Source organism: Epinephelus moara, chromosome 12, assembly GCF_006386435.1.
Source record: "Epinephelus moara isolate mb chromosome 12, YSFRI_EMoa_1.0, whole genome shotgun sequence".
NCBI lineage: Eukaryota > Metazoa > Chordata > Actinopteri > Perciformes > Serranidae > Epinephelus > Epinephelus moara.
This window is the reverse complement of record NC_065517.1, coordinates 14996172-15022114: the sequence shown is the minus strand read 5'-3', so window position 1 is coordinate 15022114 and position 25943 is coordinate 14996172. Positions and strand designations below refer to the sequence as shown.

At 39.7% G+C, this 25943-nt stretch overlaps 3 protein-coding genes across 5 annotated transcripts in view; 2 read left to right on the top strand and 1 right to left on the bottom strand.

Annotated features, from left to right (window-relative positions):
• Positions 1-7849, top strand: part of msraa (methionine sulfoxide reductase Aa) — a 53165-nt gene extending 45316 nt beyond the window's left edge. Inside the window, exon 6 of the mRNA XM_050058425.1 lies at positions 6324-7849. Coding sequence (XP_049914382.1) covers positions 6324-6488 — 165 coding nt within the window. The 3' untranslated portion in view covers positions 6489-7849. The remainder of the gene's footprint in view (positions 1-6323) is intronic.
• A 3677-nt stretch (positions 7850-11526) lies between these two features.
• The window catches only part of si:ch211-140l13.3 (uncharacterized), a 51236-nt gene continuing 36819 nt past the window's right edge, over positions 11527-25943 (top strand). For 2 of the 3 annotated variants that reach the window (XR_007570808.1, XM_050058320.1), the window contains exons 1-3: positions 11527-11570; positions 12890-13245; positions 14239-14335. Coding sequence is in view for 2 of the 3 variants with exons in the window: in XM_050058320.1 (XP_049914277.1) it covers positions 12958-13245; positions 14239-14335 (385 nt within the window). In the remaining variant the exon portion in view is untranslated. Of the gene's footprint in view, positions 11571-11734; positions 11838-12889; positions 13246-14238; positions 14336-25943 lie in introns of those variants that run through there. The other variant, XM_050058321.1, reaches the window with a different exon arrangement.
• On the bottom strand, positions 13527-22169 carry LOC126398749 (12-(S)-hydroxy-5,8,10,14-eicosatetraenoic acid receptor-like). The gene is made up of 3 exons (XM_050058324.1): positions 21647-22169; positions 18968-19373; positions 13527-18246 (listed from the first exon to the last, which is right to left on the bottom strand). Exons 1-3 carry the CDS (start codon positions 21799-21801, stop codon positions 17782-17784), a joined length of 1026 nt encoding a protein of 341 aa, XP_049914281.1. The 5' UTR covers positions 21802-22169; the 3' UTR covers positions 13527-17781.

Below are 25943 nucleotides of genomic sequence, written 5' to 3'. Positions count from 1 at the left end.
CATCACATGGCTAACTTTAGATTATTGTTATCAATGTGTTTAACTACAGAGTCAAGCCATTTTGGTATTGGTGTGAGTTTGTTGGGACCGTTTATCCCATTGCTGCGGTGTTAGCTTTTGCTAACCGGACAGATGTTGACTGACTGTTCACCAGGACAGTGGATCTGGAGAAGGCAGCAACAGAAAGTTTGCTGATTTGGTGGGGGACGAGACAGTCTGTGATGAGACCCCCAGTGCACAAAAAGTTGAATGCAGTCACTGTTTAACCAGGGACGTTTCAATAGTACTTGGTGCTGGGTTATTTTGGTCAGCACCTTAAAGGTGTCAAGTATCAGTACCCAGCCTACTACCAAACTACACCTCCCAACCATATTACCATGCAGAAGGAAGAGTGCATCTGCTCATGGACGAGATGCTCGTGCTTGTGACAGCACAAGATGTAAACATTAACGGCATTCTCCTCTGTTGAGCTGTAACGCTAGCTAGCTCAGTGTTGCTAGGTGAGCTACCAGTAGATGCACACTTCCTTCTGTGCAGTTGGGGGGTATTTCAGTACAAAGAAATAGTTCCCACATGAAGCTACGCACAGCAAAGTCTGTTAATTATTTTGAGTAACTGGGTCATGATTTCAGGAAAGAGATATTGCTGTTGAACCAACCCCAGCTGCTTATGGTCTGGTACCTACCTTTTAGTAAAGCCCCGACCTCAGCTGAACGCTGTGGGGTACACGCCCATAAGCGTATAACAAGAAATTAAGGACATACAGGCAGAGGGCAGAGTCCCTGCGGAAAAATACACCGCCACACACTTCTAGTGGGTCATAAGTGATGATTGAGAGGGATTACTTCTGTATGACTCTAACATTATTTTTGGGGAAATCCTGCATAGTGTATATTTAAACTCAGTGCAGAATGCAAGTTTTAGCCCCAGCCATCATTGACGTCCATTAAAAAACAAAACAAAAACATGCTTCCCAGGAAGCTTTGCCTCATGTAGCTTAGGTGCTCTGGCTTTGTTGTTGCTTGAGGCTGAAAAGTAAAACTGTGTCCCACTTTTTTCTTTGTGTGGCAAAACAGGACAGACGAAAACAACATGGTGCTTTGTTGATTTTGAGATTCATGTGACATTCAGAGACTGCGGAATGATGCTACCTGCAGTTTGCAGTGCATTTCAGCTGTATTGATTGACTTTAAAATATTCTTCCTTGTTTATAAAGCATTGAATGGTTCAGAAATAAAACACAGCTCTGATCTGCTTTTGTTAGAAACTTTCCAGACCTCTCAGGCCATCAGGCACTAGCTTGATTTCTATTTATGTACCAAAAATGAATGTTTTGTTTTAAGTCAGGGTTAAAAACCTTTTGTTTTTTGGGCAGCAGTTTATTTCTGCACCTTAGTACGGCCTTATTTCTTTGATTAATGATTATTTTGGTTTTGTAAATTATATTTTAATTCTTTATTTTACCTCTGTGCTTGAAGGGTTCTGTGTACATAAATGTGCCTACTGTATGTTTCCAGTCTTAATCACAAAGTGCAGCTGCAACAGAGACGAGAGTCCCATTCCGACTAACTGCTGTGTTGCACCTCCACCCTCCTCACTCAAATTAAATTGTGGTGTCAGTGCAGGAAGTGATGAATCAAACAGCAGGGAGCAAACGCTCTGTCCATTAAAAGCTAAACTCCCAAACGTTAGATCTTTTGTCTCTTTAGTATTTTCCGTTATAGCAACATCATCGCAGGCCCTCTGGGTTTGTTTGCTGACATCTTCTTTAACAACTTCCGAGCGCTGACGTCAATGAAGTTAAAATGGTTTTCAAACAATTACCTCTCACTAACTATTAGAGGCACCAATGTGTGAAATTACTCTGCACCGCTTTAAGTCTGATTGTTTCTTTGTACTAAAAATAAACAGAGAACTTTTTAGTATTTCCCCGGAGAGTTAATTCCTCTCTAACTGAGAGAGCATTCAAAACACAAATTTGTAGCATTTAATGTGGAACCTGTCTGCAAAATGATGCAGTCACGCTTCTGCCATTTTTACATTCTGCTTTGATACTGCTGGTCTTTGCTTTGCCTGTAGGTGTTGCATATGAATTTGTATTGTCATTAACAGTCCTGTTTTCTTTTATTAGATATGACAAAAGACAAAATATGTTTGGTAATAAACATACTTCCAGTAAGTTGGCCTATGAGGTTTGTGCTGGAAGCAAACGTGAAGCTGTGTAAAGAGATATTTAGCAGGTATCTTGTTTTCTACTTTAACCATCTTAAGCTGATGAGAATGTCCTTCGTTTTTAAGGTATTTGGTCGCAAATCAGAGTATCAGACAAACTAAGGTTTTGGCCGGATGGTGGCGCTAGGAGAGAGGTCAAAGGATCACCAAAGTTAGGCTACTACAGTTCATCTTGAGGGGAACATGAATGTGGGCACAAAATTCCATGGCAGTCCATTTAATATTTGTCGCAGAATTTCACTCAAAATCACAAATGTCAACCTCAGTCGGAGGATCCCCAAAGTCAGAGGGATTCATTGTCTGGGCACCTTGGATATCGGTACTAAAATTCATGGTAATCGATCCGATAGTTGTTAAGATATTTCAGTGTCAACCAGAGTGGTGGACCAACTGATTTACTGTAGAGTAACATTTGGTACATCTACATGCATAGTAATATTCCACTATTATACCAAAAATTACAGTATTCAGAGTTTGATAAAGGTCATGTAAACAGTATATTCTGTTTGGATATTCTGAATTAGGCCTTGTTCCTGAAGGTAGCACATGACATGGGATATGCTAATATTATTCAGGTGTTAGTGGTATTTTTTGGACATGTATACAGCGCATTGGGTATATCCGTCTCCATGGGGGTTTTATTATGGTTTGCGACACACAATGTCTTGTCTACTTACGATCAGCTTTGTGAATTGTCATGGATACCTTGTACACAAACATCCGTACTAGCGAGAGTATGTTGCTAAAACAGAGACATGTCTCTGATTTGTCTGAAGAAAATGCCATTTCAGTGTCAGAATGTCTAGAAGGGTTAGGGCTTTTAAAAAATGGGTCCGATATTTACTTCAGTGACTTTAGGTGAAAGAAACCATCATAATCTGATATCACATTTACCTCTCCTACTGGAATGAATAGACTCAGGACTGCATGTAGTCTCCTTTAGGAGGAGGGGCAGTGGCTAAACCCACGTGACACAGATACGGGAAATTAATCTAAAGTGGGCCGTCTCGGTTTATCAATGGTCTTTGACTAAACTGTGTAACCATAGGGGTTGCTATAGCAACAGAGTTTTCAACTGAAACAAACTGCTTGTAGCAGAACAATGACAGTAAATCCAACCTTGACTCTTGAAATTAACTTAAAGTATTGGCTTTGGGTTGACCGTACATCCCATTCTTTCTTCTCACTCTCAAAAACACCTTGAGAGGCTCTCTTCATATTGAGATTGTCCACTTGGACTCAATGATAAACTGATTAGATTTTGGTGGTCAAAGGTCAAGATCACTATGACCTCCTCATTCCTGCAAACGTCATATTTCAAGAACACCTTGAAGGATTTTTTTCAAATTTGGCACAAACGTTAACTTGGACTCATCGATGAACTGATTAGATTTTGGTGGTTAAAGGTCAAGGTCACTGTGACCTCGCAATACATGTTTTTGGCCATAACAAAATTCACACTTCTCTGTGACATCATAATGTTCTGGCCATTACTCAGCATCATATCTCAGGAACAGAAGGGGAGACATTTGGTCAGATACTGAAGTGGTTACACTAATCTTGGGTGCCCACACTGAAACTGTTCTGATGATATAGATCTTCTGTGCTGCTGAGGGGAAGATGTGTGTGAGGCATTCATGTATTCACAGACATGGATGTAAACTGTAGGTGAAAATTGACTGGTTTGTGGAGGCATACAACTGCGAAGTGGTAATACTGGTCTAAAACAGTGCAGCTTGCAGAGTCTCCATGTGTCTGGAGCTATGAGTGAACCTACAGCCTAGAGGAAAGGCTCGCGATTGGGCCTCAGAAGCCTGCATGACCTCTGGTTCTCTGGCTGTTCACAAAATACAGGATGGAGGAGTGGAGGGAGAGATGATGGATGTGTTGAGTGAGGTAAACACTGTGGTTAGATGATGTGTGGGGCATTAATTAAATGGCTTTTTTTTTTTACCAGTTGGTGTCATCCACCCTGTGATATGATGGATATGATTGATTATATTTTTACAGTAGGCTGATCAGTTATGTGCTTGGTGCCTGTGGTGGTCAAATTATTTTTGATTTACATAAGAATGCAAGACAAAGCAAGTTTAAAGGCACCAAATAAAAGCACGCATTACAAGTTCATAAAATGCTGTCAGTTGAATGCTGAGTCACTTTAATAGAACAATAAAAAACTTTTTTTTCACCAATTAAAGTTGAGATCATTGCACAGAAAGGTGGCTCACATTTCATTTTAACAACTGGCAGTAACCTTTAAGCCACATGGATCCCTCCATTAGTACCAAGATAATGTTGCTTCAGTTGTGCACCAGTTTTAATATTTTTGCAGTATATAAGCCATCTCTGTTAATTAGCAAGCCAAAACTGCTCCATAATCACAAGACATGGAACATATAATTAGGCAGTGAATTATTGGGATTGTGATGATGTGATTGTGATGCAGCTGAATACTCAAAATTAAATGGAGCGTCCAGTTATTAAATATTTAACCTGAGTGCTGAGCGAGTAAATGAAGCATTCACATGAAATTTTAACCAAAGGAACGTAGAAACAGCTCGATGGGTGAACTTTTATCATCACGCTTGGATCCTACAACCACCAATGTTCCTGTTTTATATAAGTATACTGATCATGATGTTTAAGCGCCTGAAGGAAGGTCCTGTGTTGTTAATATTTAGGGTGTCCAATGGGATAATTACCATAAACCTGGTGTAGTCGCTTCAGAGGCTTTGCGTTTGGGTAGCTGTCATTTCAGGCGGAAGAACAGCAGCTTTGCAGATAAAAGCCTAAACATGTAAATGTCGATTCAAATTAAGCTCCTTCACCACCCATGGTATGATCAAGCTGTGTTGTAAACATGCCTGAACACATTCTAAAAACACCCCTCCATCAGGAATTAAAGTTTCATGTGTGTATGTGTGTGTGTGTCTTTTCATGCTTGCTGTTCATCTCTTTTGTCTTTTATTTTACCCACATGCCATCTGGTTGAGTTATTTATATCACAAGGAAGAGAAGGTGTCATCATCACCAACTGATTCCACTGTGAATATGAGTGTGTGCGGTTTTTTTTTGTTTGTTTGTTTTTAAAGGTACGCTCCGTCTGGAGCTACACGTGTCTTTCATAAGCACATTAGACACATTTCTTCCCTTTCCCACTATAAGTACTTTGCAGTTTGAGGCCTTGATGTTTGTGGAGAAATTGGTTTAATGCGGACAAACCACAGGAACCAGGAAAAATAGGATACAAATAAATACGGGTGGATACAATTTTTTGTGATATCTGAACTTGTTTTCACTCACAATCCAAAATTGAGGGGCGGCTCAAAAAGAAACACTCTAGACCTTCATTTCCCACCATAAGCCATATTCACACAGGACTAGTATCACCTGGGGACTAATAGTAATACTTGCAGAGGTTGTCTGTGATTTTAATCCAGTTTGAATCCGGCAAAATATTCCACTGCAAATTACCTACCACATTTCGCCAAACATAGAGGTCATGTGATAATATCAGTCTCTTGCAAATCGGCACGGTTTCAAGGTTTTTGTTTTTCCATACCTTTTTTCTATTCTGTCCCAGTCAAGATTCAACTTTAACATTTTGGTTGAAAGTCACCTAAACTCAGACCTGACTGACACACGCTGTCATCGACCCAAACTTTAGAAGTACTAGAAAACAGAGAGCTCCTTCTCATGGTCAATCTGGGTTTTTCGCCCCATTCTTTGGTGACGTGTAACAAAAACGAAACCTTGAAATTATATTAAGGGGATAATGTTACTAAATTCAACTAAAACAAAAGACTTAATTATGTACGAATGTGCTGCATCAAACACAGACAGGGCGGAGGGCTGTAATTTCTAAATCATCTGAAGTCCCTTGGATATTCCAGACCTACTTCTTCTTGTTCTGTTGTCCTTGGCATATTCCTGCTATGTTCTTTGTTGTCGCTGCAAACACTGATTCCCACATAGATCACTCTCTGGTCTCTCTGTTCTTTAATTGTCTTTGTTTCAATAACTGCATTTGTTTAATCTTGTTTATTTCCTTGTAAATCCATAAATTGTGTCTTTGTTGCTGCTTCTTTCAGGTGCTAACAGAGGAAGGCTTTGGTCCCATCACGACAGAAATAGCTGAAGCCAAGCCATTCTACTATGCCGAGGATTACCACCAGCAGTATCTGAGTAAAAACCCTGATGGATACTGTGGTCTCGGAGGGACAGGAGTCTCCTGTCCAATAGGAATCAAGAATTAGGCTTAGATAGCCCAATGACTGGCAAGAACCATTGCCATCAGTAAGGATGTAGTGTTGGAGTGCTTTTGAAAATGCTTTCAGAGTCAAAAAGCTTTGTGTTTTAAAGGAGCTCTGTACCATATTTGGAGTGCATCTATGATTCAGAGGTTGTCTGAACATGGCTCTCAACATGGAGGAAGCTGAGCTTGAGGCTAGAGGCTAACATTGCTAACAACACAAACGGTTGCCCTTTTTACACAGATATCACACCATAGGGCCGCTACGAAGGTTCTTTGCATTTCTACACAGAACCTAACAACGGCGCCATCATTCCTCTCTAGTGTGTGTTTATACACTGCATCCTGGCATAGCGGAATCAGAAGAGCCGTGACATGTAACACAGTAGCGTCAGCAATGGCATTAACATGACAAGAACAATCATTTACCGCCCCTGTTACATGGCAGCTGATCTCATCCTGTGCTCGGAGGGTTAGAAGCTGTGGGACCTCATCATTTTCCCACTGTGCAGATATTTACAGCCACTGATCTTCTTTTAGTTAGCTGTAATCACTGACAGCTACTTGTTAAATCTCCCCTGGTGGGTTGCACGCATAACACGTTAAAATGTTACGCCAGGGCCACCCGTGATCCCGTCCCATTTCATTCTCTGCTCAGGATGCCACTACTCAACTATATAGCAGTTAGTTACTGCTATATCAATGTTCTGAATATTGTATAGAGCTCCTTTAAATATAAAACTATTAGGTTTTTCTATATTGTATGCATAAAGGGGCATCGGTCTGATATTTATACTGTCTTACACCTGTGAACCTGAATATCTCTCAGAACTACAACCTCATTTCTCATGAACCTGACTGCTCCATCTCTGAAAAGAAACTGTGATTATCAAAATCTGTAGCTCAGTTTGCGCTGAAAGAATAACAATAATGCAGATTTCTTCCTCAGAAATAGGCTTATAGTGAACATACCAGTGCCTCAAAATGTAAGCATGTTACCTGGATTCAACAAAATATGCTCCTCGATACATGCAGTACAATTTCATATGTTAGATATATGAAAGTGTTTAGGTTACCTCATGAAATCTAGTGGAAAAGTGGTAAACTCCTACACAGTCTCAGCAAAAAATGTATTCATTAAGGATTAAATTTGGTGTGTTTGAGTCCACATTTCTCTATTTTTTCTGACATGAAATATGAGGTTTCATTTTGGTGACTGTTTTGAATTATAGCCGCAGGTAAAAAAAAACATGTTTTTGATGCTCAGGTTGCTTTATAAATGATGTTTATTTGAGTTTAACTTTGAAACTCATGCAGTTTATTTTTTAGAAGTTTGTGGATGAATAAAAGCTTCTGAAATCAGGAGTCTTCAGTGTCTTCTCTAATGCCCGAATTCATTCAGACTAAAAAATAGTACAGTAAATGAACCTCAATAATATTCCATCGACTCACGGATCATTTAAAGGTCCTCTGCAGGTATTGATTAAATCCCTAAAAATCCATCTCATCAAAATTACATGTTAGTTTTTTCTGTGACAAACATCCCTTCATGCCTTAAATGACTGGATGTAACTCTACACCTGTGGCTCATTTAAAATGCATGGAAATATGAATATGCAAATCGATCCCGCCCCCAGTTGCTCGCCTGCCGCTTCAGTGTACCTGCTCACCTTCAACTCCTCTCATCAAACACACAAACCTCTGCTTGTAAACGGTAATAACATTAGCTCTCAGCTTGACTACATTGTCGTACGTTATCATAGGGTTAAATAAACCTCATTCCCAATCAGCAGCTCTGACATGATATTGCTTCTCCTATGATACCCTTTGTTTTGCCGAAGTGTTATGGGATTGGTTCCTTAGATATTTGATGTAAGAAACCCTGGAAGTCTAAATCCGTGTTGTTGAGACTGTCATTGGTATGCTGTGGTTCCAAGGTGGAAATACTGGAAATATGGACATTACATTGGAGGGCTTTACTACATTGTGTAAGACCTTGGATGGCATTTTCACCCACTCTCACACAATGAGAGACGGAGAAAATGGCAGCAACAAGCTTTTTAAAGGACATGTGAATAGCTGAATTTAAGAAATTCTGGATTCTATCATTACGAAGTCTGCCTTATCTCATGGGTTTGTTAAAGCAGATCAAAATAAACACTCTTTGCTGCCTGGGACCTTAAAAGACCTCCTCTAGTAAAAATGAAGTTTTCGACCTTGTTGAAGATGGACCCACTAGAAATGTGGGCCGTGTGTCAACCAGTGTTGGGCTATAATGCATTACTAGTAATATGTTACAGTTACCAGTAACGCATCACTAATAATGCGTTACAGTAATAATATTACTTTTGCCATTAACAAATATTGTAGCTAATTACAAATGAAATTTCAATTATATCACAATTACTCCAAAACCAAACAACTTGTTACAACGTTACTTTTGTTATCACATCACTACTAACTTGAAATACAACAGTCACATCAGCGAACTCATTTAAGTAATCGTCGCACTGCACATGCACATCATAAAGCAGCAGGCTAGTTGGGAATGCTTACGTTAGCGGCTGGAAATATTCCCATTATTTTTATTTTGTTGGGAGGAAAGATGACAAAAACACTGTTGCTGCAGGTAGTCAGACTAAAACTCTTCACTGCAAAAAATCACATCCTCAAACCTCCGGTCTGAAACACCTCGGCTACTACGACCAACAACTCAACAACGTGAAGCTCCAGGAAATACACTATACCAAAGGTGAGCCCTACATGGCCGCGGAGGTTGGCTGCAGCCCTGCACTGGCTAAACAACCACAATTGGATTTTAATCGTGGACAGCTGCAGCTACAAAGGACTAATGAAGCTTGTGGCTGGATATGTGGTGGATGAAATGTTGCTCCATAAGTGACACTCCATCTTTCAGGCAGAGTCTTGGGAAAATACCGGTCACAGGCAACAGAAAACCCAGAAAAGTTTTTGCCTCAGAACTGCAGTGCACCAATGACAGTCTTGAAAACACAAATTCAGACAGCCAGGGTTTGCTACGTAACAAACCTCAGGAACCAATCCCATTGAGTAATTTGCATATTCGTAGTTCTGCGCATACTAAATAAGGCAAAGGTGTAGAGTTACATCTGAGCCATTTTAAGGCATTGAAAAACACAAATTATCTAATTTTGATTAACAGAGAGGAGCTTTTAGGGATTTAGTCAATGCACAGAGAACTGAATTTGCAGCGGACAATGTGAGCAACTGTTTTTTTTTCTTCTTTTTTTTTAATGAAAAACATGTTCATATATTTGTGTTTGCGCTTTTATGGTTTGTGTGTGTGTGTTGTATTTGGATGACCTCCTTCTTCTGATCTTTGCCTGAAGTAATGTCCCAGTCCGTGACTCATCTGTCATCGCTGTTAATTTGCAGGCATGTGTGTTTTGTACAGTATATGTGTGTTTTGATGGTACAGCACACAAACACACACACACGCACACACACACACCAGCAGGAGGAGAGTGTGTTTGGTGCCAGGCCCTCCAAAGCTTGGCATCACCATCACAGAGTCAAAAAAAAAAAGGCAAGATCGGTCTCTTTTCGAAATGGCAGAGCTCCACCTTGGATCTCTGCTGCGCTGGACCGCCTCCATGATGCAGACTGCAGGACCAGGACCTGACTGGCTTTTCAAAACCAAACCTGACCACTATTTTTAGAATGCTGCTGATAAATGCTCAGATTCTGTACAAATATTAAATATTTCTAAATTTTTCTTTCAATAAACTGTCTACATTCTATAATAGATGTGTGCTCAAAGAAATTTCACTTTGCAGTGTACTGTCATATCATATGAGGATGACACCAGCTGGACTGGATCCCATTTTTAATAAAAAGGACAATTTTGGCTCAATATACGTCAGTGTGACCCCTCCCACACTTAAGGTTTTACGATTTGCATCCAGGCAGGTGGAAAGATTACTACTGCATGTCCTTAAGAACCAGAAGAATCCAGCACCGTTTTTTTGCACATCTCTGGCCAAGTAGTGACTCTGACTGTGATCATCAATCCAACTGGACTAAAATGTGATCAGAATGTGTGACTGATGAACAGAACTTCACAGGAAATATGTGATTATTTGAGGAAATGAAGCATTAAGAATGTGCTCTAAATATCATACTCTACAAACAGAATACACAGCCAACGCATTATTGTCTTTCAACACCATCACTTGTTCAATTTATCCCATTTAACACTGGGCCTGTCCCTGAATCCGTCCCTGGTTACAACACCACATGACTATGCTGCCATCATGTGGTGTATTTGAAGGATGCACACATGGCTCAAGCTCAATGAGATAACATAAACCAGAGCAGGATGTGAGGAGCCAGACAAGTAAGAATTAATACAAAGAAACAGTCCAGGTGTAATAAACATGATGTACTGCTAAAGTACTACTAACAGACTTCGGTTTGTCTAGTCATACCATCACGTAGACCTAATTTTAACAAAGTGCAATCAAACAAATATCTCTGTGTATTTTGCAAGGTACCCTATTGCTCACATATTTAAATTCTGAAACACAGAAAAATTATTTTTGAGCACAAAAGAAGCATAAAAAAATCAGAGATGTCTATGTTTCTCACAGAGGTAAATTGGTCAGTATTCATTATCTAAAAGGCACTACACAACTAGCTTCATTCCTGGTTTCCCCCATCTAGAATGCAGGACTTTTACTTGCAATAGAGTATTTTTTACTTTTCCACCACTGCATAATGTATTAATACCGATTATTAAAACTCGTTACTAGCGATTTATTTTGAAAGGTCTTACCGGAAGTTAGTTTTATCGCCGCCTGTACACCTGCTGTGACACAAAGGTGAATGTTTGTGCTCTTATTCCACCCCGAGAAATGAACATTACTATAAATGAAGTCAGTGTTTTTAGGGAGAATTGTCTAAATTTAGCGTTAATTAAATTTAATTGTTACGCGAGGCGCGTGGTGTGACGGAAGAGATGACGATGATGATGATGATGCTCAGTAACTGTAGCAACGCCAAAGTTTCGTCAACGGTTACCTCTCCTCAGCTTGACCCAGGACGGCAGGTAACGTTAGCTGACGTTAGCTTAATTTAACGGCTAATAAAATGTACGCCATTTTACAAAAATGTCGTCTTTCACTTTTTGTTGATATTCTAACTTATCCGAGTGGAGAAATTATTAGGTTATTTATTTAAAAAGGTGTCAGTTGAAAGTTGTAGGGTTAATTAATTAAGTTATATTAATTTTAAGCTAGTTTACGGTAAATTTATAGATTTTTGGGTGTAGTTTGGTGTTGGTAGAAACTACAGTGACAGGGCAGTGTTTGAACAAGTAAGTCATCATTTTTAGACATTTGAGACTTTTTAATTGATGATTAAAACTAATATATTCATTCATAAAGCATTTCTCTCTGGAAGATTGATAAACTAAATGCCAGTTTTTGAAAAAACGGGAGGTCTGTCACTTATAGAGTATCTTATCTGGCCACACAGACACGACCTCAAGTAACGTTAAGAAATCAATTTGGTATCTAACTTACCAACACAACTAACATTAACCTCATTTTAACAAAAATAAAATTATGATTTATTTTTTTCGCATTTAACCACATATCCCACAGTCTTGGCCACTGGCACTGTGGTTCTATAACTTTAGACTATATTGGTGAAATAAACCTATGAGAAAGATCAGTGAGTTAAAGACAAGGCTAGCAAGGGGAGGAGGTAAGACTACTTATTTATGCTTGATTTTAAAATGCACATAAATGTCAGACACATTTAGTTAACAGAGAGGGACTTTTGACTTTCAGCCCACCGTAAAACTTTATTTGCTTAAATCTCTGAAATCAACAGGGCCTATATTTGGGACAGGCCTTAAATTCCTTTCACACAAAGCTGTTGCTCAGCAAAGATCAGGAAACACAATCAAATTGTTTATTCAAACCAGTATGAATATGACTTGTATAAAAATTAGGCTTCAGATAATCATTCATTTGATCTAGCTCTGACAGACAGCGCATGAGAGAGAGTCATTTTTATGAAAAACCCTTTTGATTGTTTTGATCTGAGGACCCTTAACGGACTAAAGGAATATGAATAACTTACAGGGTAATTGAGGAATGAACAGATAATTTGAGCCACACCGGGCCAGTAAAAGGGACCGCCTATAATTGGGACTAGGCTTTTAATTTAAGTTTTACAGTATGTATTCTCAGGTCCCAATGCTTTGCCCCACTTTTTAAAGTGAGTCTCATATGCAAACAGATATTATTTCAGAGCAGGGTAAAGTCATTCTTTTCAGTAAAGTAAACCCGTTTTAGTTCATTCTCATTGCACTGTGGCATTTTTGTGCTTTTTATAATCCACTCGTGATACATTTTGCAGATGACGACGCTCAGATGAAGACAAGCAGGGTATAAAGCGAAATCAAACCAACTGAGTGTTTTGCAACGATGTCTGCTGAATTACCCATGAAAAGAACACACCAGAGCACATGCAAAGACTCATTTCAGTCAGTTCAGTCTCCTGCACCTATCTCACCCACTTCTGGAATCAGTGGGGTGGAGCACCAAGACAACAGACTGCCCTCTCTAGGCTGTCAGGGTGAACCAGTGGTGGGCAACACTCACCCTGACCTTTCCTCTCACCTGAGCCCTGAGGATGCTATCCCAAGTGGACCCTACCAGCCAACTGCTGCCAACTGGGATGCCTTTCACACCGCGAATCAGACTACTCAACAAGTAAGTATTGCTTTCCTGTATTGTGAAAAAGCTCATTGATTACTCCTCTTTTTTTGGTTGTAGTTATTTCTTATTTCTCTCTATATTTACAGTTAAGTTTGAAATAGATGTGTCAGTTTCTAAGGGGAAAGAGTAGAAATGAGTTGCAGAAGAAGCTGACAGCTATTTCTGAACAAAAGCCTTGGTGAACAAGAACGTAATACAGCCCAAACGAACCTGTTTTCATTCAGGCTGCAGCTAAGTATAGGACTGTGAATAAAAATGACACTCAAATTCTCAGTTCTCAAGTTTATTTTGGTGTCAGCATGCATGAATTCACAGGCATATTATCACAGCAGGTTCTTGTGTGCAGATTCTGGTCGATCTGTGTAGACTGGCCTTTGCTTTCTTTTTGTGCATGTTCATCATTTGTACATCCACAGGAGTCCATCACTGAACATATATTTACACACCGATCAGTCACAACATTAAAACCAGTGACAGGTGAATTGAATAACATTGATTATCTCATTACAATGCAATGATCTGCTGGGAGACCCTGGGTCCTGGCATTCCTTTGGATGCCACTTGACATGCACCACAAGTCCAAACACCGTTTAAGACCACACCCTCCACCTCATCATGGCAAGGGCACTCCCTGATTGCAGTGCCCTCCCAGCAGGACAATGCATCATGCTACACCACAAAAAACGGCTCAGGAATGGCCCGAGGAACATGACAAAGAGCTCAAGGTGTCAAACTGACCCCCAAATTCCCCAGATCCCAATCCGATTGAGCATTTTCCTTTTGATAAATGATATTTGTTGGGAATATATTTTACTCAATACTGTTCAAGTAATCAGGCATGCCCACTTGTACTAGCTCTTGTCTTGCCACTAGATAGCAGTAGAACATCAGATTATTGCTTCTCCTGAAGTATCTGCCTCCCACAGTTATTGGAACATGTTCTGTTTTCTTCTACTGGTCTAGCTGTTAATGTTTATGTGTTGGCAGGCACCAGATCATCCATGTGAAGTGGTTCAGCGGCAAATTGAGCAGATCCGCAAGGTGCTACAGGAACACAGTAGCCTGCTGGCACTACTAGGAACAGGTCAGTGTTGGGAAAGGACACCCTCCCGTTTAAGGCTGGATTAAGAAGTCGATTTTCTGATAAATTGCGTTTTTTGTTTGAATGATCCAATATTGATTTGTTAAATCTCGAGAATGGTCTTTGCATTTGAGCCTTTTCTTAGTTAAGGCATGTACATTGGCACTAAATACTGTGTAGGAAGCAATGACTGTGCATAAAATAGACAACGCATCTCCCCTTCTTCCTGCAATCATGACATCAAACCCACTTTTTACAGCATCAAATGACTAGTTATAACCAAACTTATCAGAAAAATAAACACTTGAACACACACAGCGTGTAAAAAAAACTACCTAAAACCACAGGAACCATATTTGGGAGGAGTGTGTTTGATGTGTATTGTGATCTTTTAGTTTGGCCAGTGCCCATAATGAAGATGGAACTGTCTAATTAAAACAACAACATGAAGTCTGTTGTTACCCTTTCTCTCCTTGCCCTAAATTCATCAGGTTTCCAACTCAACACGTCATTTGTCTTTATGAGCTAAATTCCTTAATACTGCATTCACTCTGAGACATTAAGCCATTACAGGCTTTTAAAAAGCAGACAGGGCGTGGAGCCAATCTGCAAAGAAGGTGGCAGCAATAACACTGATGTTCAGTGTTTTTCTGGATTCAGGGTTTGTTTATCTTTGTTTTCGTACTTATGCTCTCTGTTGTTGTTTTTGCTGCTGTAATGTTCCTGCTCTGAGGCTGCGAGCCTCAACTTGACAGCCACCACCAGCTCTCCTGTTGCAACATCTACACAGCCTGCCCACAGCAAAGAACACACATCTCGAAATGCTTCAGACATAATAGAAAAAAAGGGTTAAAAAGAGGGGCTAATACACTGAGTCTCAGACACAAGACACACAGAAATGGAGGTATAATTGACCTATTGCAGATTACTTCAGGGTTAAAGTGTGACTGGATTTTTTTGGAATTTGCAACTGATGTAGGAGGGTACAAAAGGGATTTGGATAGGGGATTAGGATATGTGTCGCTTTTTGTGCTTGTTTGGCGTAACGTTACGCCATTAGAAAAAGAGGAATGTGGTTTTACAAAAAGAGCTTTGCATGTTTGTGCATTGCACATCTTGTAGCTATCAGATGTCTCCATCTTTCGGTCATGTTTTGCTGGGAAAGTACAACACCCCTCTCTTTCAGACTCTGTAAAACTACCACGGTGCACTTGTGGTAACCGTATCATCTGTGCTCTGTTTATTTACAGCAACAATATACAGAGACCTGCAGTTAGTAGTTCAGTCTTATACAAATGATTCAATTTTGATAATCAATGTTGCAGAATTGTTTACAGTGTGAATGAGGACAGTTTCCTCCCAGGTTTCTGCAGTCCACACTGTTGGACATCATTTTTTAACCTCCTTTAAACACCAGAATGTACACACGCCAGTTTACTCTCGTCATAAGAGGCAGCAACATGAATAATTAGTTACATAACATTTGTAGGTGGGAAGTATGAATACAACCCTAAAACAAAATGCCTTCCAAAAACTGCAAGGAGCAACTGTGAGGTATTGAAATGTTTATATACATCTTTGATTAATGGTAGAAAACAGGTTGAAGTTCACAATATGTCTCACAGTGAGGACAGGTACAACTGGTTTGAGGTACTGGTGATAAACTTAGAGATATAGCGTTTCCTGAGTGATGAATGAGAGCTCTGCAAACACTGTACAGTCTATACTGTACTGTACTACTTTGCAGTTCTTGCAGCAGCCATCATACACAGTAAAATTTAATCACAAAGGAAATGCTGTATCATCTGAACACCTGGTTTAAATGAAATCCTAATAATTTAAAATGCCTTAATACATTAAAGTAAAAAAATGATATAAAAATATATATATTTAAGTTGTAGTATTTAAAGCATGCAGCATTTTACATTAAATCAGGCAGCAGACGCATAATATGAAGCCATACTGTATGAGTGGACCAGTCAGACAGTATTTCAATATTTTACATGTCAAGAAAATTTCTACATATTTGGACAATTTACCAGTCACCTGACGTTTGGTGCAAATGCTAACCCAGGCCCAGTTTTTCTTCTGGTTATCCTTACAAGTTTCTAGCACCGTAACTCCGGGTATTCAGACACCAACATTATCATCTCCTCCATCTTGTCTCCTTTCTGCCTCTGTGATGCCCTCTATCTGATCGGCCTAATCCAGGCGGCAACTACCAGAAGCTCAACACAGTGAACTCAGCACAGCAGAGACGAATCTGCGAACGTGCACTTGTGCAGCAATTGCTTCATATCTCTACCTCCTTGTTGGAGACAGCTTTCCCTCTGCCGCCTTACCCTCTTTTAAATGGCTGGAGGCGCAGATGTAGATGCATCGCAATCAGGGTGCAAATTTTTAGCTGGTGAGTGAAGCAAATCTAGCAACCACTGGCATATTTTACTAGCATTTTACAAGTGGATGCTACTCATTTTGTGTCCTTATTGCAAGTCTCAGTGCAGGAAAGTCAATAACCGGAAATTTAAAACCCAACTCTTGGCATTATGATCACCTGTAACAATTTTGCAAGGCCTGGCTGTGCCATCCTTCTGACTAAACCAAATGGCCGGTGAATAGTAATAGACATAAAACAAGTGCGTTGTGTTTGCGTTCACAGCTAGGCTAGTTCTTTAGGTTTGGTCAGAAGGACTGAGCTTGAGCAACCGCAGATGGATACAATACGTCCGGCACAGTCTGGCTTAAAAGCAGTATTACTACAGCTTAATACAAGCTGCATTATCTTGTATTGATAAAAGATATTGTAAGTAAATTCATCTGTTTAAATGTAATAATGGAGCATTACAAATACACTATGTTTTAACAGTAGCAAGTAGACACACAGGGAAAATAAATTGAATCCTTGGAACAGAATTGCGAGGTGCGTGGAGATTCCTACTTCTAGTCCCTGTTAATGTACTGAAAGCCCCGACCAACCATTTCCACAGGACTGTATATACATCTATTCAGTGTTAACTGGCACCTCCCTGACTTGTTCTCTGACTACTTTGTTTTGTTGCGCCTATCTTCTGTTATTTATGTGCAGTGAACAATCGAAAGCATTAAACTTTAACTCGCAATGACTTGTTCTTGAAATGTTTGAAAGACAGTCTCTCTAACTCTAACAGAAGGATATTAAAAACTTAAGGGAATTACAATGCGAAATATTTCAGCAGATGACACATAAAGAAGCATGCATACATACAGAGTGGAACATCTGCGCCCAAAAAAACCAAACACAGCTCCAGCACGAGCACAAGTTGCATTTATATCAGTGCTTTTTTGATCAGATGATAGTTAAACCCACAGATGAGTTACTCTGTGGTGGAGGCGGGGCAATGGGCGGACTCCAGTCAACACTTTCAGAGCAAAGTCTAATCTTTCAGGTTAGCTGAAAGTGGGTGAGCCAATCATGTCTCTAATATCGGCATCGAAATTTTTCTGCCTCCAGAATGCGAAAGCGTCGTCGTCGTCGTTCCTAAACCAAAGTCAGTATTTTTCAGTTTCTTCTGAAGACACGAGGGACAGAAGACGGATACGTAAGCATCTTTAAACCCTGAGTGGCAGAAGCAGTAGACCAGCGGGTCCAGCAGGCAGTCAATATAAGACAAAACCATGAGGCTGTCGTAGACCTGCACCACGACGTCCTCTGTGGTCTGCATTTCCTTCAGCCTGACACCCAGCAGCACTGCTCTGGCTATGGTGCTGGGCAGGAAACAGATGGAGAAGACAACGACAACAGACATGACCACGCACACAGCTCTCCTCAGTTTTGTCTTTTCCCCGACTGTCTTCCTCCTCAGCCGGTGGACAATGCGCACCGTGCAGTAGATGAGGATAATGAAGGGGATGATGATCTGGGTGAAATAGACCACCTTGAAAAGAAAAGAAAAGCGACTATGAGTGTGATACCTCATACAGACAGTTGACAGAGTTAGTTATCCATACCCCTTAATCAAAGATTATTTGTTAGGTGCTGAGCTTTCTGACTCATATCTCAGTTTTACTCCTCAGCAGTCCTAGTCATCTCAAACTCTTATCTTCAAGTCTTCACTTGTCTTGTTTTGTCTAAGCAACAGCCCAAAACACAAAGATACTGTACAGTAAAGAAAACCAACAAATAATCACATCTGAGAGTGGATTTTTGCTTTAAATTTGAATTAGATGATTAATTAAAATAGTTGTAGATCATTTTTCTGTTGATCGACATGCCAGTTAATGGACTCGTCACACAAAATATAACATTTTAAGAGTTTAAGATGCTGTGATGCCCAGACAGGTTTGTTTATGCTGCCTGTGGCAAGCTGTTAGTCAGGGAACTAGGGGAATTAGATTAACCATTAAAGCTATTAAACTGTAATGGCTGTCAGCTTTATGGGAAGTCTGCGTGCAGGTATGAGGAAGGGTAAATAACTCTAGGTCTTAGTAAGTGTTGAAAGCGGTTAGCTTCGGCAGGGTTGGTTTAAATTGGCCTATTATTTATGACCCCATTGTGATGATTAAAGCCTCTTTGGTTTCCATGTCACAGTCACCAAAATATTTACAGCTATCACTACTGCAATATCTGAATCAGAGCAAAAGTAACCATAACAATACCTCTCTGAAGGTGTCTGTCACATCATGAGAAAAAGTCTCGACTTTGCGGCCGTGGCTGTTGCAACACTCAAAGGTGTTAACCATAGTGGGGATGGTCAGGGGCAGCAAGAGGAGCCATATGATGATGGAGATCTGAGGACTTTTCTTCAGCACCTTGACAAAATTCTTCCTCCCAAGATGTACCACGTTGAAGTAGCGGTCGAGGGAGAGGGTGATGAGGAAGGCGATGCTGGCCCCTCGGTTGAGAAACAGCATAAACAGCATTGTCTTGCACAGCACTTTATTCGGGCTGCGTCTCTGGCCATGATAGTAATGGTAGACCTTGGCAGGAAGACACGCCACCAGCAAGAAGTCTGCAACCACAATATTGAACAGGAAGACACTTTTGTTCTTCCAGAATTTGAACCTAAAGAGGAAGTAAATGACAGAACAGTTATTTGCTTCACAGTTGCAAAGTTTACTCTGCAGCAAGAGTAATCATAACAGAGTGGAAAGCCTGTGACGCCGATCAGAATCTCAGCACGCCTCTGTGTGTGTAACTATTCACTTATCAGACTGACTCACCATGCCTAATCGTTTATCTTTTATTTCTTAGTATTTCATAAATGCCACTGCTTTTCTTTGTACATCGTATATTTCAGTGATGGAAACAGACAATGGTTCCAAAGAGAAAACTCTCTGCCTTTTCAGCACTGTCAGAGATACTCTTTATCTACAGCACAGAATGTTCCACATGCCATACGTCTATCCGTTTATCTGGCCTAGTTGTTCAAAACCTTTAATCTGTATAAGTAAGTAAGTAAGTAACAGTGATCCAGATTTGGACATGCCATGTTTTACTATCTAGGATCAGATAATCCATCTCACTTTTGTGCGGGTTTTCAAAGCAACACTGATCTGGCTCACCCTGATCTGGATCCAAACTGTTCAAGATTAACAAATCCCAATATATCAGTAATCTAAATAGGACTACATATCACAGTGTAGGCTACTAGCTATGTAAAGAACAACAGGTTGAATGGGGCCACATTGATGTGCTTTTATTTAAAGAGACAGAAAACAGCATGGGGATGCAATGTTTAGACACTACATTAAACATTGTCATTGTAGTTAAAATAAAGTATAGAGCCTGATGATAAAATCAGCCAATACTAGCCCGTCACAGATATATCAGTATCGGTGCTTTTTTTTTTTTAATTGTTTTTTTTTCTTTACGGAACATAATGCAGCAAAAAGACACTTGGGATAGTTTATAATTATTAAACCACCATTGAGGTCTACTGTTTCAGTACACTGATGTCATTTATAATAGTAAAGTTTATTGCTAAACTGTAAAATATGTGTGTTTTTGTATTTATATATAATGTATATGTAATATTGGCTGATATATCAGTATCGGACTTTTTTACTCCCTAATATCAGTATTGGCATCCGCCTCAAAAATACAGTATAGGTCGGGCTCTAATATAGTGACGCATGAAAGTTTAAGTTAAGTAATTTTTGTTAGATATTTACAGCTATTTGGGAGATTATTTCATGGGGTCAAAATTTACTTTACTGAAAGGCATAATACTCTAGGTAGCAATCCAGTTCAAATATATAAATAAATGTATATATATTTGACAAACTTAAACATTTTATTACATTTTGTTCCTTGAATGCACCATGAATCCACCCTTCTGCCGGAATCAGGATGATCCTGGCTTTTTAGATTAAGGTGTCCCAATCCTACATAACGTTTTGAGCAACACATACTGACGGTTTGATCCAGATCAAAACCAAGACCGAGTGAACTAGTCCAATTTCAGAATCAATATCTTCTTTTAAACAGCACATTTTCAAGATTTGATCCAATCCAAAATCCGATCAGATTACTTCTGAACAACTGGGCCAAGATTAGCACACACACAGCTCCTCTTGTTTAAAAAACACTCAGTGAAAAAGAAGAATTCACCAGGGGTTAATATGATTTGGTTCACAAGTGATGTAACTATAAAAAGAACTAACATCACTACACATGTTTTTCATTTTAAAGTAGCATCCTGAATTTGGATTTTGAAATCACCACAGCATTTCAGATAGTTTTTGTCTTATTACAGCAATTTGAAATTAGGTGCATGAACCCTATACAACCTAAAAGACCCACTTTGGGAATGTGTGTAAGTTTGTAGATAAGGTCAGTGTTTTCCATCAGTGAAATTCCCTGTTAATAAACAGATTTTGCCAACACATGAGAATCCAAACAGGATGTTCTCACTGCCTCCCCTTCGACTCACTGGTGTGAGCATGCATCTTTTAGGATTTCTTCCTAGCAGTCATGAAACTACAGTGGTACTAAAAATGTATGACGTCATTCACTGAATTAAGACACAACTTAAACTGATCACAGCGGGTGAAATGCTCACCACCACCATCATCCTGACTTATTAAGGCTGCTGCCAAGTGACCTTATTGACCCTCTTCTGTTATCAAGGTTTAAATCACCCAGTGAGGCATGTGGAAATTCTCAGCCGATGAGTCGTGCATACATTAATTATCACGTTCAACTTTTTGGCTGAAAGTTGAAAGTTTCCATCTCTGAATGCTTTCTCACCGACCACTCTAATCTACGTATTGCTTTTGAGCACTTTCAGAAAATAGGGCAAAGGGCAGTGATAGAGAGATTGTGTTTTCTCATACCTGAAGATGAAGATGTAGAGGACCGACAGGTTGAGCGGCAGACCCAGCACGAACTCTCCAGCCATCACCCAGGAGAGGATTTGGTATGTGACATTATTGGGTGCTTTGCAGTGGTCAATCGTTGAATTTGTAGACATGTTTCGCTGGCTGAACATAACCGTCTTGAAAGTAGCACTACTTTTACAGTAGTCAAAGTAGTCCTATTTAATGTAATACAAAAGCAGTAGGAAGGATAAGGGTTAAAAGTGTTTCCAGGCAGGCATCACAAAGTTAAATCCTTCGTTTTGGAGGTGGTTGTAGCTGCCTCTGACTCGGAATCTTCTCTCCTCAGGCACCGATTCCCCTTCTCACTCTGATCCGTCAAATTCAACAGTCCCCTTCTGAGAGCCTTACAGTGATTCTGGAGCTCTATCATGACCTGGCTGGCTGTGCCAAAACATGCTGAGGAGACAGCATGAACTGAAAAGGAAAAAAAAAGCGCTGAATATAGAGGAGAGAAAACACCCTGTCTCAGTGAGTGTGTTAGCCCTTTTTATGTGAGGCTGCTTCTGATTCTTCAGAAAGGAAGAAGTAGTTGTAGGCTGGAGGTGTGGTTTAAAGAGATGGGTTTAACTGACTCAGATTCACAGCATAGAGGATACTGGTTTCAACGCCTTCTTCATATATTTTAAAGCAAAATGTCGTTGAAGCAGGTGACTTATAAGAGAAGGCGTCATGCTGTTTTCAGTTTCTGTATCACACACACAGTTAGAACTGGAAAGTTGTCCATTCAAGGTGTTTTCCAGGAGGAGAAATGCTTGTGAAATTCCTCAGCTGGCTGTCCTAACAAAACCATCATGCCTGCACATGTCTTGCTTTATTTTTGGATATGGTGACAACAGGACTTAGAAAACTGGTTCTTTAAGGAAAATGACATAGAGTTAATAATAGAGTTCTGTTGGTACAAGATCATGTTGATGTTATATAGACAGAAGGACAAAGAACTATAAAAACAAAAAGCTTGTATAGAATATAGTTAGTACTGCATGTACATTCATTTTGATCACAGAAGGTTCATTACGTGCCTTCCAAGTGTAAATTATGATGAATGGGGATGAGGTTAAAGGTCTACTTCACCCCCTAAATGACCATTTGTTTATCACTAAATGTTACACTGAATTCTGGCATGCCTCCGTTGAACGAAGAATCCAAAAACAGAGAAGTCTTTATGAGTTTAAGTCATAGGTGATCGCGTGTATTGTAAAGGGTTAGTCCAGGTTCAGCAGAGTCACACAATACCACAGATAAACTAACTGATCGAAGCAGTTGTAGACCAGTCGCTCCCATGTTCTTTTGAAGAGATTTTAGAAAAGGACTCTGACATACTGTACCAAGCTGACCAGTGGTCACTGGTTACTGTCGGGCTGTCGGTGAGCATCTGCAGCCCTAGTTTTCGCGGTTTGTCCTGCACTGTTGGCACTAGTTGGTCCTTGTTGACTTTTTTTTTTTGGCCAATTATGTTGAATTGGCGTCAGAGATGGCGGAGCCCGTCAGTGATCACTCTGATTGGCAGTTCAGCTCACTCCATGAGAAGAGGAACATTAGTGAGGAAAGCAAACAAACAGCTAAAGTCAAGAGGACATGAGATCAAAATAAACTTGTTATATTAGGTAAGACTATGTTTGAAGCCATTGAGCTCTTTAACAGAAAAGGTTCATGATGGTTTGTGTTGTTGTTCGCCAGCTCACAGTAAATATCCTTTGTTCTTTCAACATTCCTGTTGGTCTTCTAGTTTCCTGTTTTTAATGACAAATACAGACCACCAACCTGCTCTTATGGAAAGTTATTTCCTCTCATGCAGGCACAGAACATACATGCTAGTTGGCCGTTTGCTTTAGTCTTTGCGGAGTGCTCAGGTGCAACTTTTTGGTTTAGACCCAAGCGATGTTAGGCGATGCAACATTGGCCCTTTCTCACTACTAGTTCTTAGATGTTGGTTTGATGTGGCTGGGCCTAAAGCTTCACTTTCCATTTACTTCCCCTCTAGAAAGCACTGACTATTTACTAAATGAGAGAGTAGTAATAAATGAGACTTGGATTATAATTCACGAGTTGCGTGAGGTGTTTGTTTTTATATAGTTTTTGTTGTTGAGAACAGCCCCAATTACTTCAATTCCTCAAGACTTCCCCGTTTTTAGATTCTTAGTTCACTGAAGGCAATTCAACATAACACAGTTTGAGTAATTGATATAAAATAATCATTTGGCTGTTTTCCTTTAAACCAGAAAAAAGTGCAGCAGGAAATGATGCTTGTGTATTCATAATGAAGAAATTAAATTACATTGATTAAGTTAAGTCAAATTCATATGACTGGACGTGACTTTTAATTGAACATAGTTTTTTCTCCACTCTTGGGAAATATTTCTGGGAAATATATCAGTCAGTACTATACTCAGTAGTTCAGTTGAAGTATGTATCATCAATCATGTCTAAATTGCAGTGACATGAAGCTATGGTTGAAGTCATCTTTCTCAATCACATCTTTGAAACATGGTAGAAGCTGGTTTTAGGGAAGAACTAGAAGTACTTACCGATTTGCAAACAGCGTTGAAGTGATTTCTTAACCCTCCGAGGTGTTGAGGGTTTCTCTAGTTTGACTCAAATACCCTTTTACACCTTTTGCCAAACAATCTTTATAAGATAATGAACACTAAAACATCGTTAATGTAAGTTCCAGTCCTGGGATTCAACTTTATTTATACATTGCACCATGTAGTTGTCTTAGAGAAACCTTGACAGACAGAAATTTTCTTTCAAACTGTTTGTTCTGTCTGCTGAAAGTGAACTCTGTGAGCATGACAAAGTTTTACCACTTTGTCACGCTCTCTCCCAGACAAAGTGTTATATTGCACAAAAGAGCAATGCCGCAGAGATTCTGCAACAAGCCACATGTCTAAACACAGAAAGCACATTTAGACACTTGGTGTATTGCACCTCTGACCACAACAGTGCCTCTTTTAATAATTATTGCAACATTGCCTTCCTGCCACAGAAAGGTTGCATACTGTTCTTGTTTAAAATGACACAATGATTCCGACTATTTGCCTACAGGTATCATCTTCAAACCCCCTTTAAAGGTAGAGAGATGGATAACAACACTTGTACATTTTGAAGCATCAAGATAACAAATGATAAACTTCTGTTTGTATTTTATAGAAACTGAAGTGCGACAACAGCAAAAGGAAGTAAGAAACAGATGCATAGTGTAGATAAGTAACCCAAACGCAAATAGCAAAGTGGGATAGAAGCATGTGCAATTCAGAGAATTATCTGAGAATTGATAACGTGTGCTCTTTAGTGGATTTATCTGCTTCACAGAAACATTTTAATAGCATTGAATGTTGCTTGTTCTTGTAGCCTTGTGTCTTTGTGAAAAAAAAGTCTAATATGTTGTGGGAACATCTTACAACATAATACAGTCTAATACTGCAGCACCACAAACTATGGCCTTAAAATGTACTCAAAAGTAAAATCATGACCTCTAATACATATCTCTCCTTATAAAACCGATAAGGCAGATCAAATAATCTGATTGGTTGTTAGTTGTGATATAATAACCATATATAACAGCAGTGACGCCTAATTTTAGTTCCCTTACACAATACTGTATCCCTCCATGTAGCCTTCTAACCATAGAAATTGGTAACAAACTAAGCTAGTTACTAGCTAGCTAACTAGTTATGCTGTGTCTCAAATCGCTTACTTACATTAATACACTTCCATGTAGTATACTATGTGCACTATGTACTTACTGGTGTAGTGCGTGAATTTTGACAGGATAGTGTTGTTTCAAACCAAACATGGCTGTTGTGCACTTACCGGAAATGACGACCGCAGCTGTTAGCCAGTTAGCAAACTAGCATTAGCATTCGTGTTATCGTTCGCGGTACCAAAGCATTACAGACTGCTAAATTAACCCAACAAACATACTGCTGGCTTATACCCGACAACAGTATAGTGGTGCTTAGTGCAAAACATACATGTATATTTGTACAATGCAGCAACGTCCACGGTCGCACAGTCCTCGGCCATCATTTCCAGTTTGAAAAGTGGTCCCTCCCCTTCCGCTATGTAGCCAAAATGGCGACCATTGAGGGTGAGAAGTGTCCATAGTTCCACACTCCACTTCTTGACCGTTTTGAGTGCACCATCCGGATACTCATAGTGCACTGCATTTTTTCATACTTCTCAGTGTGAACGCAGTTATGTGCTAATATATTAAGTGTAAGTATAGAAGTACGCGATTTGATATACAGCA